This window comes from Arabidopsis thaliana (assembly GCF_000001735.4).
Source record: "Arabidopsis thaliana chromosome 1 sequence".
Classification (NCBI taxonomy): domain Eukaryota; kingdom Viridiplantae; phylum Streptophyta; class Magnoliopsida; order Brassicales; family Brassicaceae; genus Arabidopsis; species Arabidopsis thaliana.
The window spans coordinates 18,354,712-18,375,510 of NC_003070.9; the positions used below are offsets into that span (position 1 = coordinate 18,354,712).

Consider the following 20,799-nt stretch of genomic DNA (forward strand, 5'->3'; position numbering starts at 1 on the left):
CTGAGTCGGTGTAACCAGTGAAAACCGGTTCTAGTGATGGAAATAAATTAGAATTTAGAAAACAAACCAAACCGATTTTCTTCTCCCCCAATTTTATATTTTGCTTCTCCTCTCGAGTTTGGGATTCGAGTTTAAGGAATTAGGGTTTCTAATCTCTCTCTCTTTCTCTCGAGATTTTTCTTCACTTAGTTCTTGATTCTGATTAAAAGTTGATCTTATAGTTCCGGTAACTTCGTTTTCTGGGTTTAATTTTCGATTCAATCTTCATCTCCTTGATCCACAGCCATGACTGAGGTAAATCAAAATTCGCATCTTTTCTCTCCAAATCTCTTTGAATTACGAAACCTCTGTCTTGTTTCGTAATTGAAATTGATCTTGAGTTTGTTTTTTGTGTTATTTCAGTATTGGGTAAGTCAAGGGAACAAATGGTGTGAATTCTGTAAGATATGGATACAGAACAATCCAACAAGTATTAGAAACCATGACCTTGGTAAGCGTCACCGAGAATGTGTTGATAAGAAGCTCACTGATATGCGTGAGAGGAGTGCAGCCAAAGACAAAGAGCTCAAGAAAAACGAAAAACTGCTTCAACAGATCGAAGCTGTGAGTAATCATTCTTGTTTCTTTTGCCAGTGATACTTATTCTAACGTATTTATTTCTGATTCCATTGTTTATATCTCAACTTGTTTCAGAAAGCAACTCGTAGCTATCAGAAAGATATTGCAACTGCTCAGCAAGTAGCTAAAGCAAACGGTGCACCAGAGGATGGTACATCCGGTAAGTATCTCTCTCTATGATGTCATTAGTATTTGTTCTTCGACTTATAGCTGCTATATTCAGGGTTGTTGCTTAGCTTTGGATCTGTTTGTTATAGACTTAACATTACTGAGGTCGTAGAGTATGTGTGAATTGGATTTGTGAATTGCTTTCATTGACCAAAAGTATGAACAAACCAAGCAGCGTCTGATTCTTCGATTGTCATATTACACATCTTTGCAAATGACTTATAAGTTTTAATGCCTATAACCCTATAGAGAATCATCACGAAAGAGCGAAACGGTTGCTTCTTTTGAGTCACTCTCAGGTTCTTTCATCATTTTGATTGCCATTTTTCTTAGCCTTTTTCATTTATACATATACCATGTAGTAACCATATTGTTATGGCAGATTGGATGCTCGACAGTGCTTCAGGCTATTATTACAACCAGACCAATGGTCTGCACTATGATTCACAGTCTGGATTCTATTACAGTGACTCAATAGGTATGTAATATATATCGAGTTTTTTTTATTTGTTTCCTTGCAAACATGATTGTATACAATTTCGTCGTGTGTATGCTTACACGGGTAATGAAACAGGACATTGGGTGACACAAGACGAGGCCTACGCTGCGGTTAAAACATCATCAGGAACCAAAGTACCTCTCGTGAAAAAGCCTGTATCTTCTTCAGGAGCTGGACCAAGTGTGGGGAAACCACCTGGCCGTCTTGTCACAGCTTCTTTAAATCCTAAAAGAGCTGTGAAAGGAGCGGCTTCATCTGTTGATCTTGGCAACAACAAGAGAAAGAGGCAAGATGAGAAACCGAAGAAAGTATCTGCAGAAGAGAAAGCTGCATTGAAGGCAAGAGAAGCTGCTAGGAAACGAGTTGAAGATAGAGAAAAACCATTGCTTGGTCTTTACAATAGACCCTTTTGATGCATCATTGGCTTGATCCTATATGCAAAAGGGAGAGGCTAAGCAGAGAAGAGTGATGATTGATCTCATTGTGGCGGTTATTTCAGTTATTCCTACATGACAGTTTATTCCAAAACTCTCTGGTATTTCTGGGAGCATTGGTCTTGTGTTCTTCTAACTGTTGTTCCAGTCATATCAGTTTCCTCTTTGTTGTACACACCTATTCAATTTTATAGTCAGAATGATGGAAGTCCACATTTTACCCATTTTGATGAAGTTACGAGGTCTTTGCACAACTTTTTTTTTGTGTTCGTCTTAAAAAAAGTTTAGAAAATTAAGTTCTTTTTGGTCTATTCTTCTAAAGTTTATTGGTTGACTTTCATGAATCAGTTTCTGAAATTATGCATAAACTTGTTAAGATGGGAATAAATCGAAACCAAACACTACTCTAAAGAAGTAAAACTATCAAAGCACTGCAAAGTGCACACTAATAAATGATCCAAACGATTTAGGAAATTACTTATTGTGGACCAAGCTCTGACTTTGAGGAAGTCTCAGTAACAAAGACAAATTAACTCAAAAAAAAAACTGAAAATAAAAAATTCAAGTATCAGACGACCCCAAAATTTTGACAGAGACTGAGACAGCAAGATAAGCAAGATTCAAATCCAGGATACAAAACCCTCTTTGGACACTAGAGGTTTTAGTTTCGATGGTGCGAGCTAACCTCTGAACCAACAACTATCATCGGATGGATCACTTTGATCACCCAACGGTTTGTTTTTATCCCAATACCCGTAAGTCCAGGACTCACAGGGTTTCTGATGATAGAGACATACCAACACTTTCAAGAAGCTCCCGGGACTGCAGCCGCTGCAGTAGCGTACATGTTTGAGTCCTGATTGGCATATCCATTGTTGTATCCTTGACCTCTTGAATATCCTCCATTCCATTGGTTGCCAGAGTCACTTCTCCACTGTCATTTTTAGATTTAAAAGTTGAACAAGATTAGTAAATGGATTAAAACATTCAATAGAACATCACGGATAAAAACTACCAAGTTGGTTATTCTTGTAGAGATTACTTTAGCTTGTCCACTGATTACAACTACTAATAGAGAATTAAGACAAACATGAAACATTGAAACTTCGACAACCTCTAAAGATAAACGATAACATCAGTACATGCTTCAACTAGCTCATGAATCTTAATAGCTGTAAATTTTCTCAATCCTAAGAAACACAGAACCATTACTATTATTTCAGAGATTGGATAATTCAGGGAGATGATAAGTGGGCCAAGGTGATATGCATTAGATTTGCCAATAGATATAGTCAACGAAAACCGTGGGAAGGTGGTAAATTCCACTAGGTCTTTATGGCCCGCAATACACCTACTACTATCCATTGTCAACCACTGACTTTGGCTTTAAGGATTTCTATAACTTTATCCACCCCATGAAGACAGAAATATAAAGACCCAAAAGAACTCTAAAGCTAAGTTTGACCTGGACCATAGGACCATACCAATAGAAATGCATATAATGTTTAAAAACACAAATCCAACTAAAATTTTCTTGTACCTGTTTGTTGGGGCTTCTTCCCCATGAAAGGCGGACAGTGTTCTTCCCAATGACTGTCCCGTTCAAGTTCCCGATGGCTTCCTCAGCACTTTGCCTGTCAAAACCAAGGGCACGTCACACATTGCAACTACCTTACCCATCTTCACTGTTAAAATAATCCCCTACGGATTCGCTCATCATATTGAACAAGCACCACAGTACCGGATGACAAAGCTGACAAGCACAGAACAGGTTTAGTACCTGTTAGCAAATTGGACAAAGCCACATCCTTTCCCTACTGGGATCTTCACTGAAACAACCTCCCCAAAATCGGAAAAAGGTTGCATGAGGTCTTCTTCAGTAACATCAGCATCAAGACCGCCAACAAATATCTGCAATGTAATAAAAGACAGTGAGCAGTGAGGTATACTGTTATTAGCAGAGGAATAGCTAAAAGAGAACTCACTGTTGAGTTATTTGATTCTCCATCAGACATTGAACCATTCCCTCCATGTCCACCAGCAAGTGTAAGAGCTAATCCAATGAAAACATTACAATTCACTTCAGATGCTATGTTTAACGCATCAAGACAAGTTATTAAACCTTAAAATTCATATTCATAGTTACTAAAAGTGACATAAACAGAAAATAAAACCACTTGCATTCACTGAACAGAGAGAAAACATGGAAATAAAAACATAATAAATGATAATAAACTGAAACTAATGCTACATTAAGTCACAAAGATTATCTCATCACTTACCTTGTGAACCATTTTGTTGGCCGTAAGCAGCAGCCCTTTTCGGGGTTGCGATACCAACACGCATTTGCCTGCTTGAACAGAAAGCACCATTCATTTCTGTCATAGCTCTTGATCGCTCATTCTCATCACCAAACCTAACAAACCCGTAACCTTTGGAACGCCCAGTGTTGGAATCAATCACAACTTTAGCACCTTTGACAGATGGATATCTACCAGCAAAAGTCTCAAGCAAGACAGCATCACTCACATCTGGAGCCAAATCTCCAACAAATATGGATAGGTCAGGACCATTCTCTGATGCTCTTTTCTCACCAGTACTGAAAGATGCCCAGTTTAAACGGAAAGGCTGTTCCGCGTTCGGCATTGTAACACCGCTAAAGCTCTGAAGAGCTTCCTCAGCTGCTGAACGTGAAAGAAACTCAACAAACCCATATCCTTCAGATTGACAAGTTTGCTTGTTGCGTATAACTTTCACAGAAGAAACCTACACATCACAAAACAACAAAACAAGAAAGAATAAGCTAAAAGGGAAAATAAAAACACAAATTTATGATAAAACAGAACAGATCTTGTGACAATGTTTGGAGTTCTTTTTGTTCCTATAACCAGAAAGGTTCTCTAAACGTGGCAATGTACTTTTCTTGCCTTATGAAATGAACTTTAAAAGTATGTCCTTTTTCAGGTCAACATAGTTCTCCATTACCCTAAATGTCAAACATTTTGGCTTCTACACAATTTAGATCTCAAACCCAATCAAAAAGTTCAAAACTTGCCAAATTTACATTGAATTCACAGTAACGAATCTTTTCCAATAACCAAAAAAAAGTCACGGATCTATACACTAGTGATACATCAATCACTTTCCATGTCAGAACACAAAAAACAAAAGATTCCACTCACTAAAAACATCTTAATTGAAACAACAACAAGTAAAGATCTGAATTACAAATATCATCAAATCAAGAATCAATACAACAATAAGAAAAAATTAAGAAGAAAGAGATACCTCATTGGTGTGAGAGAAACAGGTATGGAGATAAGTCTCATCCATCCAATGAAGAAGATCACCAACCCAAAGAGTCTTGACATCATCACCACCAGATCCACCGCGTGGCTGCTGCTGACTCTGGTGATGTTGCTGCTGCTGCTGTTGATAAGCAGCGTATTGAAACTGAGGATGCTGTTGATAAGCAGCTTGATTGTAAGGAGCGTATTGAGGGTGAGGATACATCATCATCTGTTGTTGTTGCATCATAGCCATAGCAGCTGCAGGGTATTGCTGCATCGCAGCCATCCATTGTTGTTGTTGTTGCCACTGTTGTTGTTGTTGCTGCTGCGGTGGTGGTGTTGATTGCTGCAACGGTGGTGGTGGTGTTGTTCCGGCTGATGTTGGTGGTAACACTGAATCTGTTGAACCGTTGTTGTTTGGTGTCTGCATCTTTTTAAAGTATGGAACTTTCGGATCCGATCTGGTTACGAGACTCGGAAACTTCGGTCTCTCTCTCTCTCGATATGTATGTGTTGGAAAGGGTTTGTTTAGGTAATGGAGGAGACCGAGAGAGAGAGGATTAGATTTGGTTTATGGTTTCTTTGGAGGATAATATGGAGGCGGAGAGAGAGAGAAGAGAGTAGTGTTGTGTTGTGTAGATTCGGAGGGTTTAAGGCTTTTTTTTTTTTTTGTTCTTTGGTTTCGCTTTTAGGTCTGAGAGAGAAGTGGTGGGAACGTGGGGCCCAGTTACGTAAGTGAAGCCATGTTATGTACTTTTAGATCCGACGGTTCTGATTCGACCGTATTTTTAGGGGTTGACATCAACTTTTGACAGTTGATGAATGATTTAAGTTCCCAAATCGGGTAAATAAATTTCTTGGGATTATAAATGGATATTGAAACCAATAGAGAGACATATGATGATGAGACTTTTAGCTAGTGAATCCATATGTTTCAATGCATTGTGGTCTATGAAGAGGGGAACTTGTGACATAAACTGTTTTTTTCATTAAAACAATTTGTGATTGGTGTTATAATGATCCTTAAATGCAAAAGGAATCAATGGTAAAAAGATGTGAAAACTATAAATTTTTGTGATAGTTTGGAGAGTTGGCTAGAAACAAATTGATGCCATCTTTGTCGGATCAATTTTGAAGCTTTGTTGGGATACAATCTACCCGAAACATGAACATAAGACACCTTTAAAAGGTACTCTTTGTTGGCTGTAAACAACATTTAAGAAATGTTATGAAAAGTTTAGGAATAATTATTAAATTATATTATTGCCAAATTCTAAACGTTTGATAAGCTTTCTTGAAATTGTAGACATATTACGAGGAAAAAACTGGATGAAAAAAAGACTCATCTAAAATGTTACCATTTGGATTGAAAGTTTAAAATCTGTTAGTATTAATCTCTTTCATCTTTAATAAGATGAACAAAGAAGAGAAATTTAAGAAAAGTTTTCATCCACTCTATAGCATTTTCATCTCTATTTTTTCCTCCAATTTATTTTCATAACATTCATCTAATGGATAACCATTTACACCGGAGGTAAATGTTAGATTTTAAGTAAAAAATAATATCATTGATATTTCATAAAATCTATGAAAAGTTTCATGTCTTGAGGAACTAAGGTGAAGAATGAGATAGAATATTAAACAAATAAAATTTGAGAGACACTCTTACTCAAAATAAGATTATCAAAAATATTGTAATGGCATTCATTGTTAAGCGATAATTAATGCTATATCAAACTATCTGTTGAAACTTGAAAACAAACCTTATGAATTAATATTTGATGGATTAGGATTAATAACTAGAATATTACTTAACTACCTCTTCCTCATATTAAGTTTAAAATTAACTTTAAGAAAATAATTCAAACAAAAAAAGTTTTTCCAAGAAATGTCCTGAATGTTTTTACCTACTATTGTTTTAAAATGAGATTATGTAAAATATCCAATAAAATTCAAGACTAAAGACTCTGTCTCGGCTTGGTTGAGCTAAGCACAATGGAGACATTGTTGTTTTGAGAAAGCATTGGAACCATCTCAAGCAATTCTTCGAAACCTCTTCCATCAAGATAACTTTCCAACCTTACGACCATCTTCTCTAATTTCTTTGTGGTTTTAATCATAAGTTCCATGAACGAAGCCACATGCTTTGACTCTACATTCCGACGGGAAATCTTTGCAAAGATCGAGCAATGATCCAGCTTCATGCAACGCAAGTACGTGGGATCATACTCACCCTGTACTAGAACAAAAAAGAATTTCGTTAATGTAAAAACAGATTGTCAATATCTCAGATTCTACAAACTCAAAGTGAAAGGACATAGTTCTAGCCTCGCGATCCATTGTGTGTAGGGTTAGCTTCTTTAGTTCAGGTGAATTTTGTAGCACTCTTAATATACCAGGAATAACGTATTTAGAGATCGTTGTCTCGAGAGTCAAAGCTTTAGCCTTGAACATCGGAAAAGGAAGACCGCGGCCCTCGGCCAGAGATAAAATCTTACAAATAGTACAGACAATTAGTTTTTTTTTGAAACAAATCTCAATAAGAAAAATGACACTTGAAAACATGAAAAACATACCTTAAGAAAGTTTGCCCCAAAGGTAAGCTTGTCTACATTCTGCAACTTGTAAAGACACTTGAGCACCGTGTCGAGAAGGAAATTAGCCTTTATCTCTTTAAGTGAGCAAAAGCAAATGTCTACTTTAGCTTCGGTTAAAGACGAGATATCAACAAAAGTAGATAAAGAATTGAGAGGTTTTCAATGTGAGAGAATGGATATGCGGTGCCACAATGTGCTTTGGCCCCGAACCCCAAATGCTACCATGGATTTCCAATATTTTCAAACTCGGTGATTTGGTGAGATCAAGAACCATCAGTTGATCACAAAAATGCAATGTTAAGCTTTCGATAATCGGACAACCAGAAAGAATCTTAGCAATGGACTCATCAGAGAAATAAAGAAAGCTTCGTGAGGGAACTCCAAGAAACAGAGCATCTGGGATTCAATTCAGAAGATTCTGTCCCAAGGACGAGTTGCTTGACAGAGGAATTGATGTACAAGTAATCAGGAACATCATATAACCGAAAATCGAAACTCAGAAACAGATTCTCCACGTTTCGGGACATGGCGAACTTGATCCATCCATCAATGTAAGGAAGATTGATTCCGTTGGTGATCCAGAGGTCAAAAGTCATAATCTTGCGAGCCCTGTAGAGAGCTAGGGTTTTGTCTATAAAATCAACATCTAGTTTATAGCAATCATCGAAGTCGAGGGAAGGTGTTTCGGACCAAACATGCCTCCATCGTTTGGACAAGACCGATGTTCTTATGGCGAATTTGGTCGGAATTAAGGAGAGGTTTTCTTGGAGGATCACATCAGGCAAAGAGCTTATTGAGTCTACATCTTCGAGGCAATGCTTGAGGACTCTCACGGAGGCGGAGCCACCGTCTCTGTTCTCGCCGTCGAGCGCCATCGTAATGGTGTTTATGAGATAGGTTTTTGAGTTATAAAATCATGCCCCATTACTGCGTTTATAAAAGCCCATTAAAACCCAATACAGTTATTACTGCATTTATAAAAGCCCATTAAATCCTCTAAACCCAATACAGTTATTCTCCTTCGTATTGGGTTCATATATCTCACAGTTTTCGGCCTTTTACTAAATTTATGTTTTTTTATTGCAAATTTAGATAATTGGTTAATTCTGATACTGATAGTGTACTTGTACTTTCTCCTTCTTTCTTTTTGTCAACCAAACTTTTGATTTAAATAATGTATACTTTAAATAGCTAATATTATTTTTAACAATGTTTTATGAGTAAAATAACACACTACTTATTTAAAACACACTAAATGCTACGCTATTTGAAGAATAAAAAATAAGCCAGGTAAATAACTCAGCATAATTTACAACATTGCCAATGAACTCGATAAATAACCAACCAGTCACACGTGTAGGTAGGGGTAACTTGTGTGAGTGGGAAAGGTTCAACATTCTATAGCCTATAGGTAGGCATTGGATCTGATGTTTATGAAATGGGAAAGAAAGTTTCACAAGATCCAAGTCATGTGCATGCAGTGAGTCTTGTAATATTAACCCCCACTTTTACTTCTCATATTTATTGCTAGTAATTTGTTTTCACCCATTTTGAACTTTGTGTACATTTTCTCAATCCTTACTCGAAACAAAACAAATACTATACCACCCAATGAAATATAGAGTAAGCACAATATATAGTACTTATATATATATATATATATCCATTTGTTCTTAAACTTTTTAAAAATGATAAATGATGATCACAAATAAAGAAGCTCTCTCTTCAACAAAAAACAAAAATCATAATTTTTACATAACTAAAGACTCGGTCATCTTTTACCCATTCTTTCCTCTACATCCCATATTACTTCCGCTGACCAAAGAGATAATGTTAAAGATGACTTTTTCTGAAGTTAAAATGTTTTTGAAAAAAGAAAAAATAGACATGAAAGTAGAATATGGAAAAGGATTCGAACTAATAAAAATAACATCCGTTTTTAATGAAATAATACTTGCTAACTAATATATATATATTCACTAGAGTTTTATTGTTCTTCGTTATTTTTTAAACAAAAATTGTGAAAAATTTGACCTGGCAGGATAGGAACAGTTAGAATAGAAAGCAAAACTTACATTTGCCTGGTCACCAAGTCACAACATTATATGTTTCACTACTTTGTGAGTACAATGCCTAAAATACCCTTCCCTCGTCACGTGGCTTGTTGGAAGAGGTAACCTAATTATGACGTACATTATTATTTAGTTTTTTTCCTTAATCGCACTATTTTTATTTTCTTCAATTCTTTTCAAATTTAAATTCGTGTTGTTAAGTAAAATATAATAACAGTCAGTTCGCAAAAAAAGTACATAAATAAGGGAAAGGAAAAAAGAATAAATGAAAAGAAAAACTAAAATAACAGAAAGCACGTGGAGTCACGCGCCTTTGCCTGCTGTAGGAAATTAAAATAAGAAAAGAAAATTAAAAAAAGGGAATATAATCCCAACGGAATCAGGTAATGATGAGATCCTCTCTATTCTCTTCTCTCTCTTCCTTTTTTGTATTCTTGCCATTTAAAGTTTTAATTTTTTGCCGTAAAGCTCATTTATAATTTGAAAATTAAATTTCAGAAAGAAAAAAAAACGTCAATCATCGAGAAAGCTTTCAAATTTGCTTCTTTTTTTTTGATAAATAAACATTCAACTTTGTTCATAAAGTTTTCTTGATAAAATAATAAAATAAATTATTTCAAGGAAATTAGAGGAATATTCATTCGAACTATAGAGAAAGTACATACCAAGTGTATGATATATATATACCGTTATGGTTTTCTAATTTTACCCATTTTCCTTAAAATCTATATTTATTTTCTTCTTCCTATTACCATTATTGTTTCACTAAAACAATTGTCGAAACAAGAAAAATAAAAAAGTTATAAAATAGCATATAAAGTACAAGCAACAAAAAGAAGAGAAAAAAACAATTTCTATAAACATCCAAGGTGAGAATCAAAACAATAAATAGTTTTCCAAATTCATAAATACGTAAATCCTCCCAATTTCATGAAAATACTAATAATGTGCACAACACCAAATTCACTACAACAAAACTGACAAAAATTAGTGAAACTTTACTGACACAATAATTCCAATTTTTAATTGTTGTAACCCCACTTTTTTTGTTGAACAATCCAACAATATCACCGAGACAGAGAGAATTAAACTCAAATATATGTTAACACTTCTAGTTAAAAAAAAAAACTCTTGGTACGAAGAACAGATGAAGATAATGATGAAATTAAAATTAGATAAAAACTGTACAATGAAATGTCTCTAAAAATTCTTCTGTCTGTGACAAAAATCACAGTACTAGGACGTGTAACTTTAGCACTGTCTCTTCTTCTTTTTCTTTTTTTTTTTGTTCTTCCATGGCTTCTAAGGTTTCAGACTAACCCACTGGTACCGACCTTCAAGCGGCGTATCATTGACGATGTCGTAGTTGTACCTATACATGTTTTAAACAACTGCAAGTTAAGGATCTCTGCTATCATGCGCGTGTGTGTGGGTCTAAAAAAGACTCACTTTTCTGTGAATCGTTTCTGTTCGTATCTCTCCGCCGCCGAGAAAAAGTCATCAAGCTCTGCCTGCGTCGGTGATTTTTCCATCTTCTTCTTCTTCTCCGTCTTTCTCTGATCTCTCATCTCCGTCGTCGCCGAGTCCATTTCTGCTGTTTCTCCCAGATTCTCGCTTGATGAAATTCCCTGTTTCCTGTGAAATTCCAAAAATTATGAATTTATAGACGAAACAATGAAGAAATTGAAAAATCTTTGAAACGTCTTTTTTAGTAATTAACCTGAAATTGTTGGTGAGTAACGTTGAGATTTCGGTTTCGGAGATTTCATGAGCCTGAAAACGGAAACAAAATTAATTAATCCAAAAAAACGTAATCAGATCTTGCTCAGAGAGCATTTATTGTGAAACAGAGAAATTTCAAAATTTGTAATCTCGAGTTTCGAAATTTCACCTCCAGATCTGAAAATGGAAGACGAGTAGCGATTTCGTTAGTTTCGCTGCTGGAACAACCAGAGCTGATGCTTGAGCTTAGATGATCGTCTTCTTCTTCAGATAACGCGACGGAGCAGAAACCTCCGGAATCTGAAACCGAGTAAGCCAGAGAAGAAGAGGAAGAAGAAGAAAGAGTTCTCGTCGGTGAGCGTAAAACGTCATCATCATCATCGAGTCTCATCCTCTTGATGTTTGATCCTTCGTACTCAGAATCTCTCTTGGGTTTTGTTTCGCTCATTTCTCTCAAGCTCATTATAGTTTTCTCTGGAGAGAGTTTATGAAAAAGTTGGGGTTTCTCTGGTTAATAAAAACAGAGGAAGGGTTTTGGGTATTTGGGGGAGAGGAAGATGAAGGATCTAGAGCCGTTGATTAATTCAACGGCTGAGATTTAATTATTGGGCCTTGCCTATAGCGGATGGGCCGTTGTTGTGCCGGTTTTGAGTGGGGTCCTTTAAACTGAGTCCCGTTCACGGGGAAGCAGGTAACGGCGTCGTTACGGAGCGTAGACGCCGTCGGGATTCTAAACGACGCGTCTTTTTTGCCGTTTTTAGCTTCCTTTTAAAGCAACCCAAAACTAAAACGTCGTCCTATAAGCTGTAGAAATGTGAGTTGTGACAGTAATTTTTGTTAATTAATCTACTTTCTACTATAGATTTCTTAAACTTATATTCTTTTACACGTAAATACATTTGTCAAAACAAAAAAAATAATTCTGATGGTTGCTGATTCATAATTTCTATCATAAGCTCTAAATATCAACTTCTTAAGGATATAACTAGGCACATAGATTAGAGTCTAAAGCATTCACTTTCTTATGAGCAGCTTCACATGGAGACAGAACTATAAATACAATCAATTAAATAGTACTTATTAAATGACAACAACAAAAAACCAACTTAAAATCCAGCTTTTACATGGAATCTGTACATGTCCAAAAATGGGTTAAGAATTTTACACATACAACATGTTTATTTCCTTCTAATAAAATGGGACCATTTTCGTTATTTTTTGGCAGTGAAATAATGAGCAATAATTGACCGTTACATAATAATTGTGCTAACAAGCATTTACTTGGGATTTTTTTTTTTTTTTTTTTAAAGTTACACATGTACAATATCGAAAATATGAAATATTAGAATCTAGGCTTCATTTTGCAAAAAATAAATAAAAAATAATCTAGGCTTCAATTGTCCGATTCTGCTTCTTCAATAATTTTAAAATTTATCACAAGAAAAAAAAGAAGACTCTTCGTTAATTTTCATCCATAATAATGATGTAATCAGAATTTTCAAGGATAATGGTAAAAGGATGAGACGAAGAAGATTCATCAATACAAGTATCTTTGTTTATGGGCTAATTTACAAAAGTTATCTTTATGAATCAATGTTAATAAAAAGTAACTTTAAAGACTAATTCACTTATAAAAGTAACATAGAGATCTTGATGCCAATGTCCTAAAAGAATAAGCGTTTCAATTTCACTTGGAAATGTTTAAGACCTACGACCTACTTCAAAAACACAAACAAAAACAAATGAAGCATGAGTAGTCACATTAGATAGTATGACAATAACAAGATCACGACACATGATGAATAATAGATGCATCTTTTGTATGACTGAGAGCCATTTGTTTTAACAAGAACAGGCACTGTTCGATCCGATCCCAGCCAATGATGAATATAATGTCTATTTTGACTCATCATTTTCAACAAAATGTGAATCAAACGAAACTGGTTTTATAACCTAAAAGGTACAGGAAAATCCTCGAGAGCTTATCTTGATACGATAATGGAATATAAATAGAACTAGGATTCTTAGTTCTTAAAGAGCAAAGGCTAAAACGAAAGAAAAATTGTCCAAAAAAGTAACAACTCAAATGCAACAGTAGCTAAAGCCTGTGTTTTCAGGTAAAAATGCTAAATTTCAACTGTGATAAGTCATGATGTTGGCATATATAACTATACAAAACACAGTGAAGTAAAACACAAATAAGTACGAGCTTAGAGATTTGATGCGTCGTACCGTGAACCTAAGAAGAGTCATTCCTCATTGTGACAAGCTACTTTCTAAGAGGGTCTCAGACTCAGAGAGCTGCTTTCTTCACCTCGAAAAAATTTGAGCGTTCTCTGTTTGCTGCATCAATGTCTTCTTGTGATGCCACGGCCACTGCAACGCCTTTATCACTAACAGAGTCTATTGCCTCTGCGAATTCCTTGAAGTCCTTCAAACTGAAAAAGGATAAAATGGAAGTTACTTTTCTTATCTGTTTGATAATAACTATGTCGAAGAATTGCAACTGGCTATTTGGTAATATTCAAAGAAGTCGTTAAACTCCTAACACTACAAAACTCAGATCACAACATTGTCCCCAAGGATTTCATAAATCCCCACAGGATATCCGCGGCATACCATTATGTGGAAAGTGAAAAAGTTGTATAAATTGATTTGTATATACGCTAAAGCAAAAATGAGAGAATGCTGTTAACCTTGTAGATAATATCTCTTCACGCCTTATTTGCCTCTCTTCGTCGGTTACATTAAGTAAATGCCTCAACAAACTGTTGATAGAGATGGGAAATTAGATTGAAATTCATTACATTCCTTGAAAAAAAGCCAACAAAGACCAGAGAAGAACCCATAAATAAACATCATACCTGGTATAACCTTTGGCATCAGGGAGTTGGTATGAATCGACATCGCCAATTGTCCCAATAATTGCTTTGGTAAGGGTGTCTTCATCGACATCGAGGCCACGTAAGAAATCCCCAGTTCCATCATATATGTCTAGAGTCTTTAATAGGTTGGGATCACGGTAAGATAAGAACGAAAATACTCCTGTGCAAGAGAAAATCCAAAGGTCAGGTCTGACGCAGAATTTGCAACTTGGGGAAGACTCTGTCAGATCAAAATCAAAATGGAAAAGAAAAACAGTTTACCCGAATGTGAATCAAAATCACAGGAACCTCCATATGCACCACCACTTACACGAACACGATCCCATAACCATGTGTTACTAATATGCTTTGATATAACATATGAACTCCCATCAAGTTTGTAGCCACTGCTGTATATATTTCCCGCTTTTCCCACATAGTTCACCTGTCAAAAAGGCAAGAATAGAATTGTGGAGTAAGTAGAAGACGGGTGAAGAGAAATACACGCCAAAGGACACAAAATATATAGAAGGGTTTTCATTTTATTTACCTGGGTTGGTATTACTATAGCTTCATTTCTCAAAGGAAGTCGAGCATCCCAAGTGACGAGTTCACCAGACGGATTTTCAGGGAGTAAATCAAGAAATTTTCCAACATATTTTTCCGTGTTTGTGAGGGACTTCCCATCAGCAGTCATATTAACTATGCAACCATTCCTGGAAAGGAAAGATCTTCTGATTTCCTCAAGTGAGGATGAAATTCCTTCCCAGTCTTGATCCACCTTCTGTTCAAGAGTGTGTAGAAATTCAAGGTAACTACAACAAAGATCAAAGCAAAACTCTATTAGGCTCTATAAGTATAAGATCAAACTAAGAATATGAATTAAGTTTCTTCTCCCACAGATGCAATCAAATCAAGAGGTCAAAACAAATGGTAAAAACTAACAATGAAAGAAAGAGTGATCAAGTTCCAACCTGAGACCACCCATCTGTTCAGACATCCATCCAGCAACGTTCAACATTGCATCCATCCTCGCAGCAGCAATTCCTTGACCACTTCCCCTCAATCGGTTCTAAAATGAATACGAGTTGGTGTTATATTACTACCACCGTTTTCTATTAAGAATGCAAAAGGAAGAAGGAACTGCATACCTCCATTCGTGCTCTACTCTGAGAAACGAATTGTTTAAACCGCTGTTGATCGGTAAATCGAACCTCTTGCAGCACACAGTTCATCTGCAGCAAGGCAAAAGTGAATGAAACATAAGAATCAAACTACAACTTCTATAGGAAATTAACTAGAATTTTAAGAATCTCAAACTACAGCTAATTTCTATGTCTCCATTTTTTGTACTTTAAACTCGAAAGTTAGGATTATTTCTTGAATATGCTCATACTAAAATTCAGCTCTAAAATTAACAGAATCAGTTTTCAAATAGCGAACGATTGGCTAGTGTACCTCTGTACTCTAACTTGAACACACAAATATAGTATAAGATACTGCTCAGCAAATGACATGAGCATAGGGAGAGGTAAAAAGTGAGCATTTCTGCGTTAAGAGGGAAGAGATCAGGAGACAGAAGAGATACTTCATAGACGCAGACACAAATGAAAGAAACAGGTTTTGCTTTCTGATAAACCGATGGACAGAAGAGCTATCCACAAGGCTATAGTTAGAGGACATGAGGCAAAAAGTTTAAACTTGCACTCTACATCTTGAGAACCAAGGCAGAACCTGATCTGTCAGCTAGAAAACTCTAAATTAACTATCCCAACGTATGTTATCTCCAGCTAAATGTGATAAGTTAAAGCAAATTACCAAATTGAAAAGGTCTTCAGCGCGTCCAACCATGGATTTTCCACGCACAATGATTTTGCTACATGGATCATCCCTACCATACACAGAGGATGTAAGGGGATAAACTGATATCCCTCCTGTCTTTCTTCCAATTAACTGATTAAGTTGTACAAAAGTCAAATCTTGCGTGCCCATCTCTAGTAATGATTGACTGTCAAAACAGAAATTATATAGGAGTTAAAAGTTAAAACGAATTTAGCATAGGGTATCCCACTGGCTTATACTGACGGAAAAGATTATGAATAGGATACTCAGTAATAAACCCCAACTGGAAACAATCGTTGGTCAAATCTACGGAAGATTAAGAACATAGCATGCGAATGTCTAGTGTGAGACAAGAGAAAAGTGTAATGAAGCTACTAAGAAAATTGACAGTGAAATTGGAAGCAAATGTTAGTAAGAGTATGTAACTGGAAATCGACCTTGATACTGCTATAACTAAAATGCAACTAAGAAATAGTATAACAGATCATGACACTATAGCAGGAGGCTTGAAAGCTGCCTTTTGACATAGCATTTCAACTGAGTGTTGTTGAGAACACTTAAGTAAAAGTCAAGAATAGTAAAATAGACATGGACACTCCCTCGGACAAAAACCAAGCTATATGTTATTCTAAATGCTTAAAACTACGTCAGACATCCGAAATTGTGATTTGGTTAGAGATTCAATCAGGAGAACAGGGAATGCTTGGAATTTTTTTGTAGCAGTATTCTTCATTAAATATTTTCACCATTTGCATTTCTGGAAAAATTAGGTGAATAACCAAAAGCAGAATATAAAGTCTTACGGTTAAATCATCAGATGTAGAAGTCAACAAGTTACCAGAAGAGGGGTATCAGTTGAAGAAGCTCATGCTTTACTGAGCCCATATCAAAGACTACTTCAGTGTAGAGTATATTATTTGTAAAGAGATCATTCCGCAACACCTTCACGCCATTAATATCTCCAACCTATAAAGCACCATATCAGCATCAAGCTGAGAAATTAAAAGGAATCCAACAACAGCAGAGAGCTAATATAATCATCACCTCAGTGGGAACATATATAGGTTCTTTTGGAATGTCACTCAAATTTAAACTTGGAACGCATTTCAGTGCGTCAGGAGGGTCAGGAGTCTCTTGCTTCAATCTCAACTCCTCTGTGGCACGCGCTAGTTCTGTAAGATCCTCTTCTGTCATACTTGCTTTAACTTTTTCTAGAATACTTTTCTCCTCCGCTTCCTCTAGAGAAGCTTTTTCTGGATCAGGCTGACAAACGTGTTTTGGGCATAAGATTATAGAAACATTAGACAGCAATGAGAAACTCGGAGACAAAAAATACCTGCATCTCTATAGTAACACAATGAGGGTTGTTCAAAATATACTCCTCTATCAGCGGAGAAAAGACAGACTTGGATCCTTTCTCAGCTATTCTAGCTTTCAGGGACTTCAATGGTTCCTCATACTTTAATGGCTCAAAAGGATCCATGTCGTATATCCATTTCGCCTAAACATCCAACACTAAAATAAGAAACTATACAAATATATTAGATAAGACAAACCAAAGAAAAAGGCAGATAAACTCACAATTGATTGAAGCATAAGTGATAAACCACGAGGGGACGACCCTGTATTGTTTTCTCTCAGAGAAAACTCAATGGTATTCATGGATGCTTCAACAGCATCAGTGTCAAACCCCTCATCTGCCAACTTTCTCAGAGTATTCATGACCAACTCTTCAACTTTTTGGACATTATCATCGGAAACACCTTTCAAACCTATACTGAATTGGGGCTGGAGAAGTTCATCTTCCATCCCACTATTAACAAGAGCTTCTCCTAAACCGCTTTCCAATAAGATTTTTCTCAATGGGGAGGCAGGAGTCCCAAGCATTAGATGATCCAAAAACCCAAGTGCGAGTTGAGTTTGTAAGTCCAGTGGCTTGTCAGAGAGAAGCCAGTTAAGGCACACCATATGCTTCTTCTTAAGGTCACCATCTTCACCAGCAGGGTATTTTTCAACAATCCTACGAGGTCTAGAGAAAAGCTTTTGTGGTTCAACCTTTGAACTATCTCGAGCTGGACTTGCATCAAACATGTCCAAGTATTCTGCACAAATTAGTAAAATAGAGACAAAATCTGTAAAACAATAACATAATGGCGAACATAGATCAAGAAAAGGAAATGCCCCAACAGAAAGTACAATTTAAGATATGGCTCTTTACCACTCAAGACGCGAAGGCGGTGAACTGGATCGTCATCTCCATAGAACCATATCCTGGCATTGCTAGGGTGATAATACTGACGGTGGAACTCCTGGAATTTTTCACATGAAGAACAATAAATATGCATCGGAGATCATAACATACAGAGTATTACGCTTTTGTCGCAAGATAATATCATATTATTTCAACGTTTAATTATATCACATGACGTACTTAACAAACCTTAAATTTCTCGAACGTAAGCTTGGGGATATCTTTTGGATCACCTCCACTGTCAACACCGTATGTATTTTCTGGACATAATGCCTATTAAAAGAAAATAGAAGAGAAAACAAGTGTGTTCCATAAGCACCACACTGTACCAAAGAATAATGAAAGCAGATTATCTAACAAAGACTTCAGGAGCAGATGTTGAAGTATTGTTTTGTGAGAAACTTCAATTATTAATACGAAACCAACAAACTATTAAATGCAGACGCGTACATGCAAAGATAAATATCTCTATACACACACACACACACACACACATTTAATCAGATAAGCTATAAAACATCAAAAATTAACAAAGCTAAATTTTTAGACACTGCACATCCACTCAAAACATTTACAGAAATTCATTCTTAGAAATAGATTGTGGACGAATAATTCAAGAAAATTAAGGAACAATCAAAACTTGCCTGTTGAGTAACCCGCCCTAGTATATTATCAGGCTGTGAATAGACACCTTTCATCTCATTAAAAACAACGCCTGATATGTGAAACATCAAAAAAGAGACAGGGAGAGTAAGTTAATAGATTAGAGGTTCAACAAACGGAAAGATAAAAACAAACAAGCTTTTAAACTAGGCATATGTAATAAATAGAACCTTTGTAAGATATGTCCTCTGAAGGATCGTTAAGCTCATAATGCCAACCCTCCTGCTGAAAAGTGTGAACATCATCCACACACTTGGGGAAGAATACAGCGTCCAAGTATACATCGACAAGATTGTAGAAATCCTAGCATAGATAGTGATGAAATGTGATCAGACCAAACTTGAATATATGACAGTGGTTGGGGAAGAAAAGAGTATTTATATATTATTACCTTTTTATTTGTGGAAGCAACTGGGTAACAAGTCCTATCAGGATATGTGAATGCGTTTAGGAAAGTATGCAAACTTCCCTTTAATAATTCGACAAATGGTTCTTTCATCGGGTACTTTCTTGACCCACATAATACGCTATGTTCCAGTATGTGAGGAATGCCAGTGGAATCCTTCCTGCATCAAGAACCAAACTTTTATCAAACCACTGTCAACCACTTCCACTTACAATTTTCGCTAGCTCGTGGTACCTATTCCAACTGAAAGTGCAAAACTATTCAACATTGGCTAATTTTTGACCTTGATATGCTACAATTTCACTCACTCGACTATAATCCAAGAACGAAGCCTCATATACCACAAATTTCTTACAAACCGTTAAGAAATCACCGAGATGAACATAAATTTCCAAGTCACCTATACTAAAGATAAACTAGTAGGACAGATTCATGTGTTCTAGAACACACTTACGGAGGAGTCCTGAAAACAATGCCAAACACCTTGTTCTCATCATCGTTAGAAACAGACATCACCTCGCAACCAGTTTTCTTGTGTTTGAAGAGAACAGCCTTAGATTTACACTCTGAGATAAACTCTTCAGAGACTTTCTCAAATCCAAGCTTCTCAGCCTCATCTTGACCTACATTTGACTCTCATCAGAACACTATTTAACCAAAAACATAAATCAAATATGAGAAGAAAATGTTCCATTTTATCCTAACGCAGGTATAGTGTCAATTTGATCAAAAGCCCAAGGAAATTTCTCTATAAGAGAGTGTTTGTGGAGTAAAGTAACATCAACTAAACACAAATTTCACCAACGAGAAACACTCTGAATCTAGAAACTACTCGGAAAATAGAAACATTTGAAATTTTACAGAGAAAGAGTACAGATTCAATTCCAGCTAAAGAGTTTGATTATCTCACCGGGATAAGAAGAAGGTGCGGATTGTGTAGCGACGGCGCGAATAGATAAGCGAGAGAACTGTCCATTGAGACCACGACTCGCGGCGGAGAGTAGTTTCAAGCCTCGTCGTAGAAATAGCCGTCTCCCAGCAGCTTCTAGAGTAGAAAGCCGGCGAATGTTGCGGCCGGAGGCACCGACGACGGTCGTTGACGATGAGGGAGACAAGTAAGAGCGAGGGAGCTGGCGGAAAGAGCGGAAGAAGAGAGAGGTCGAAGTAATGGTCGAGGAACAAGTTAATGACCGGAGCATGGCTACCGGAATATTTTCTCCGGCAAAGACTGTGCTTAAGGATGCGAATAGTTTAATCCGACCGCGAGGAGTTTTAAAGCGGTTCGGTTCGAAAATTTAAACCGGAGGTGCAAATTTCGAAATCTATGTGTATGGACCTAACCGGTTATTGATATGGCCGAACAATCTTATACG

The 20,799-nt window shown here is 36.4% G+C and overlaps 5 protein-coding genes and 1 long non-coding RNA gene across 16 annotated transcripts; 1 reads left to right on the top strand and 5 right to left on the bottom strand.

Moving 5' to 3' along the window:
- Positions 1-32: 32 nt before the first annotated feature.
- On the top strand, positions 33-2,022 carry AT1G49590 (C2H2 and C2HC zinc fingers superfamily protein). Of its 3 annotated transcripts, NM_001160940.2 has the most exons (6): positions 72-294; positions 403-603; positions 694-778; positions 1,036-1,085; positions 1,169-1,264; positions 1,361-2,022. In NM_001160940.2, exons 1-5 carry the CDS (start codon positions 286-288, stop codon positions 1,262-1,264), a joined length of 441 nt encoding a protein of 146 aa, NP_001154412.1. In that variant the 5' UTR covers positions 72-285; the 3' UTR covers positions 1,361-2,022. The 3 variants fall into 3 exon arrangements, with proteins under 3 accessions (NP_001319183.1, NP_001154412.1, NP_175382.1); NM_103847.5 differs by lacking the exon at positions 1,036-1,085; NM_001333391.1 differs by lacking the exon at positions 1,361-2,022 and having other exon boundaries at positions 33-294; positions 694-1,085; positions 1,169-1,191.
- Positions 2,023-2,087: 65 nt separating this feature from the next.
- On the bottom strand, positions 2,088-5,736 carry RBP47A (RNA-binding protein 47A). 3 transcript variants are annotated; one of them, NM_001333392.1, is made up of 6 exons: positions 5,008-5,715; positions 4,002-4,485; positions 3,705-3,772; positions 3,500-3,630; positions 2,932-3,353; positions 2,088-2,653 (listed from the first exon to the last, which is right to left on the bottom strand). In NM_001333392.1, exons 1-5 carry the CDS (start codon positions 5,437-5,439, stop codon positions 3,116-3,118), a joined length of 1,353 nt encoding a protein of 450 aa, NP_001321910.1. In that variant the 5' UTR covers positions 5,440-5,715; the 3' UTR covers positions 2,088-2,653; positions 2,932-3,115. The 3 variants fall into 3 exon arrangements, with proteins under 3 accessions (NP_001321910.1, NP_175383.1, NP_001321909.1); NM_103848.3 differs by having other exon boundaries at positions 2,095-2,653; positions 3,260-3,353; positions 5,008-5,736; NM_001333393.1 differs by having other exon boundaries at positions 2,095-2,653; positions 2,834-3,353; positions 5,008-5,736.
- A 1,231-nt stretch (positions 5,737-6,967) lies between these two features.
- Positions 6,968-8,481, bottom strand: AT1G49610 (F-box family protein; the record flags this gene model as incomplete). Its single annotated transcript, NM_103849.1, has 5 exons — positions 6,968-7,248; positions 7,406-7,484; positions 7,586-7,713; positions 7,817-7,949; positions 8,038-8,481. The coding sequence occupies 5 exons, from the start codon at positions 8,479-8,481 to the stop codon at positions 6,968-6,970; spliced, it is 1,065 nt and encodes a 354-aa protein (NP_175384.1).
- A 493-nt stretch (positions 8,482-8,974) lies between these two features.
- Positions 8,975-9,222, bottom strand: AT1G07573. Its single transcript, NR_139271.1, has one exon. It is a non-coding gene; the product is annotated as an other RNA (long non-coding RNA).
- Positions 9,223-10,624: 1,402 nt separating this feature from the next.
- ICK5 (Cyclin-dependent kinase inhibitor family protein) lies at positions 10,625-12,033 on the bottom strand (the record flags this gene model as incomplete). Of its 3 annotated transcripts, none has more annotated exons than NM_001333395.1 (4): positions 10,625-11,050; positions 11,128-11,313; positions 11,399-11,451; positions 11,570-12,033. In NM_001333395.1, the coding sequence occupies 4 exons, from the start codon at positions 11,861-11,863 to the stop codon at positions 10,981-10,983; spliced, it is 603 nt and encodes a 200-aa protein (NP_001322045.1). In that variant the 3' UTR covers positions 10,625-10,980. The 3 variants fall into 3 exon arrangements, with proteins under 3 accessions (NP_001322045.1, NP_001322046.1, NP_175385.1); NM_103850.2 differs by having other exon boundaries at positions 10,780-11,050; positions 11,570-11,848; NM_001333394.1 differs by having other exon boundaries at positions 10,625-11,313.
- Positions 12,034-12,878: 845 nt separating this feature from the next.
- Positions 12,879-20,783, bottom strand: PREP2 (presequence protease 2). 5 transcript variants are annotated; one of them, NM_180630.2, is made up of 20 exons: positions 20,337-20,783; positions 19,881-20,049; positions 19,412-19,586; positions 19,191-19,323; positions 19,002-19,072; positions 18,547-18,630; positions 18,325-18,415; positions 17,688-18,208; positions 17,443-17,607; positions 17,151-17,369; positions 16,945-17,072; positions 16,083-16,272; positions 15,416-15,499; positions 15,239-15,336; positions 14,815-15,079; positions 14,547-14,709; positions 14,265-14,445; positions 14,097-14,168; positions 13,633-13,838; positions 12,879-13,115 (listed from the first exon to the last, which is right to left on the bottom strand). In NM_180630.2, the coding sequence occupies exons 1-19, from the start codon at positions 20,623-20,625 to the stop codon at positions 13,694-13,696; spliced, it is 3,243 nt and encodes a 1,080-aa protein (NP_850961.1). In that variant the 5' UTR covers positions 20,626-20,783; the 3' UTR covers positions 12,879-13,115; positions 13,633-13,693. The 5 variants fall into 5 exon arrangements, with proteins under 5 accessions (NP_850961.1, NP_850962.1, NP_175386.2 ...); NM_103851.3 differs by having other exon boundaries at positions 12,882-13,108; positions 20,337-20,670; NM_180631.2 differs by having other exon boundaries at positions 12,879-13,838.
- Between the last annotated feature and the right edge of the window lie 16 nt (positions 20,784-20,799).

Bases quoted from the DNA above. Each gene is read 5' to 3' on its own strand.
- AT1G49590 (NM_103847.5), top strand. The intron at 779-1,168 runs GTAAGTATCTCT...TTGTTATGGCAG, and splicing joins ACCAGAGGATGGTACATCCG to ATTGGATGCTCGACAGTGCT. The intron at 1,265-1,360 runs GTATGTAATATA...GTAATGAAACAG, and splicing joins CTATTACAGTGACTCAATAG to GACATTGGGTGACACAAGAC.
- RBP47A (NM_001333392.1), bottom strand. From the start codon at position 5,439: ATGCAGACACCAAACAACAACGGTTCAACAGATTCAGTGTTACCACCA. The intron at 3,773-4,001 runs GTAAGTGATGAG...TCATTGGATTAG, and splicing joins CCAACAAAATGGTTCACAAG to CTCTTACACTTGCTGGTGGA. The intron at 3,631-3,704 runs GTGAGTTCTCTT...ATTACATTGCAG, and splicing joins GAGAATCAAATAACTCAACA to ATATTTGTTGGCGGTCTTGA.
- PREP2 (NM_180630.2), bottom strand. From the start codon at position 20,625: ATGCTCCGGTCATTAACTTGTTCCTCGACCATTACTTCGACCTCTCTC. The intron at 15,080-15,238 runs GTTGGAACTTGA...TCTTTGTTGTAG, and splicing joins GAACAGATGGGTGGTCTCAG to TTACCTTGAATTTCTACACA. The intron at 14,169-14,264 runs GTATGATGTTTA...CTCTATCAACAG, and splicing joins GATGCCAAAGGTTATACCAG to TTTGTTGAGGCATTTACTTA.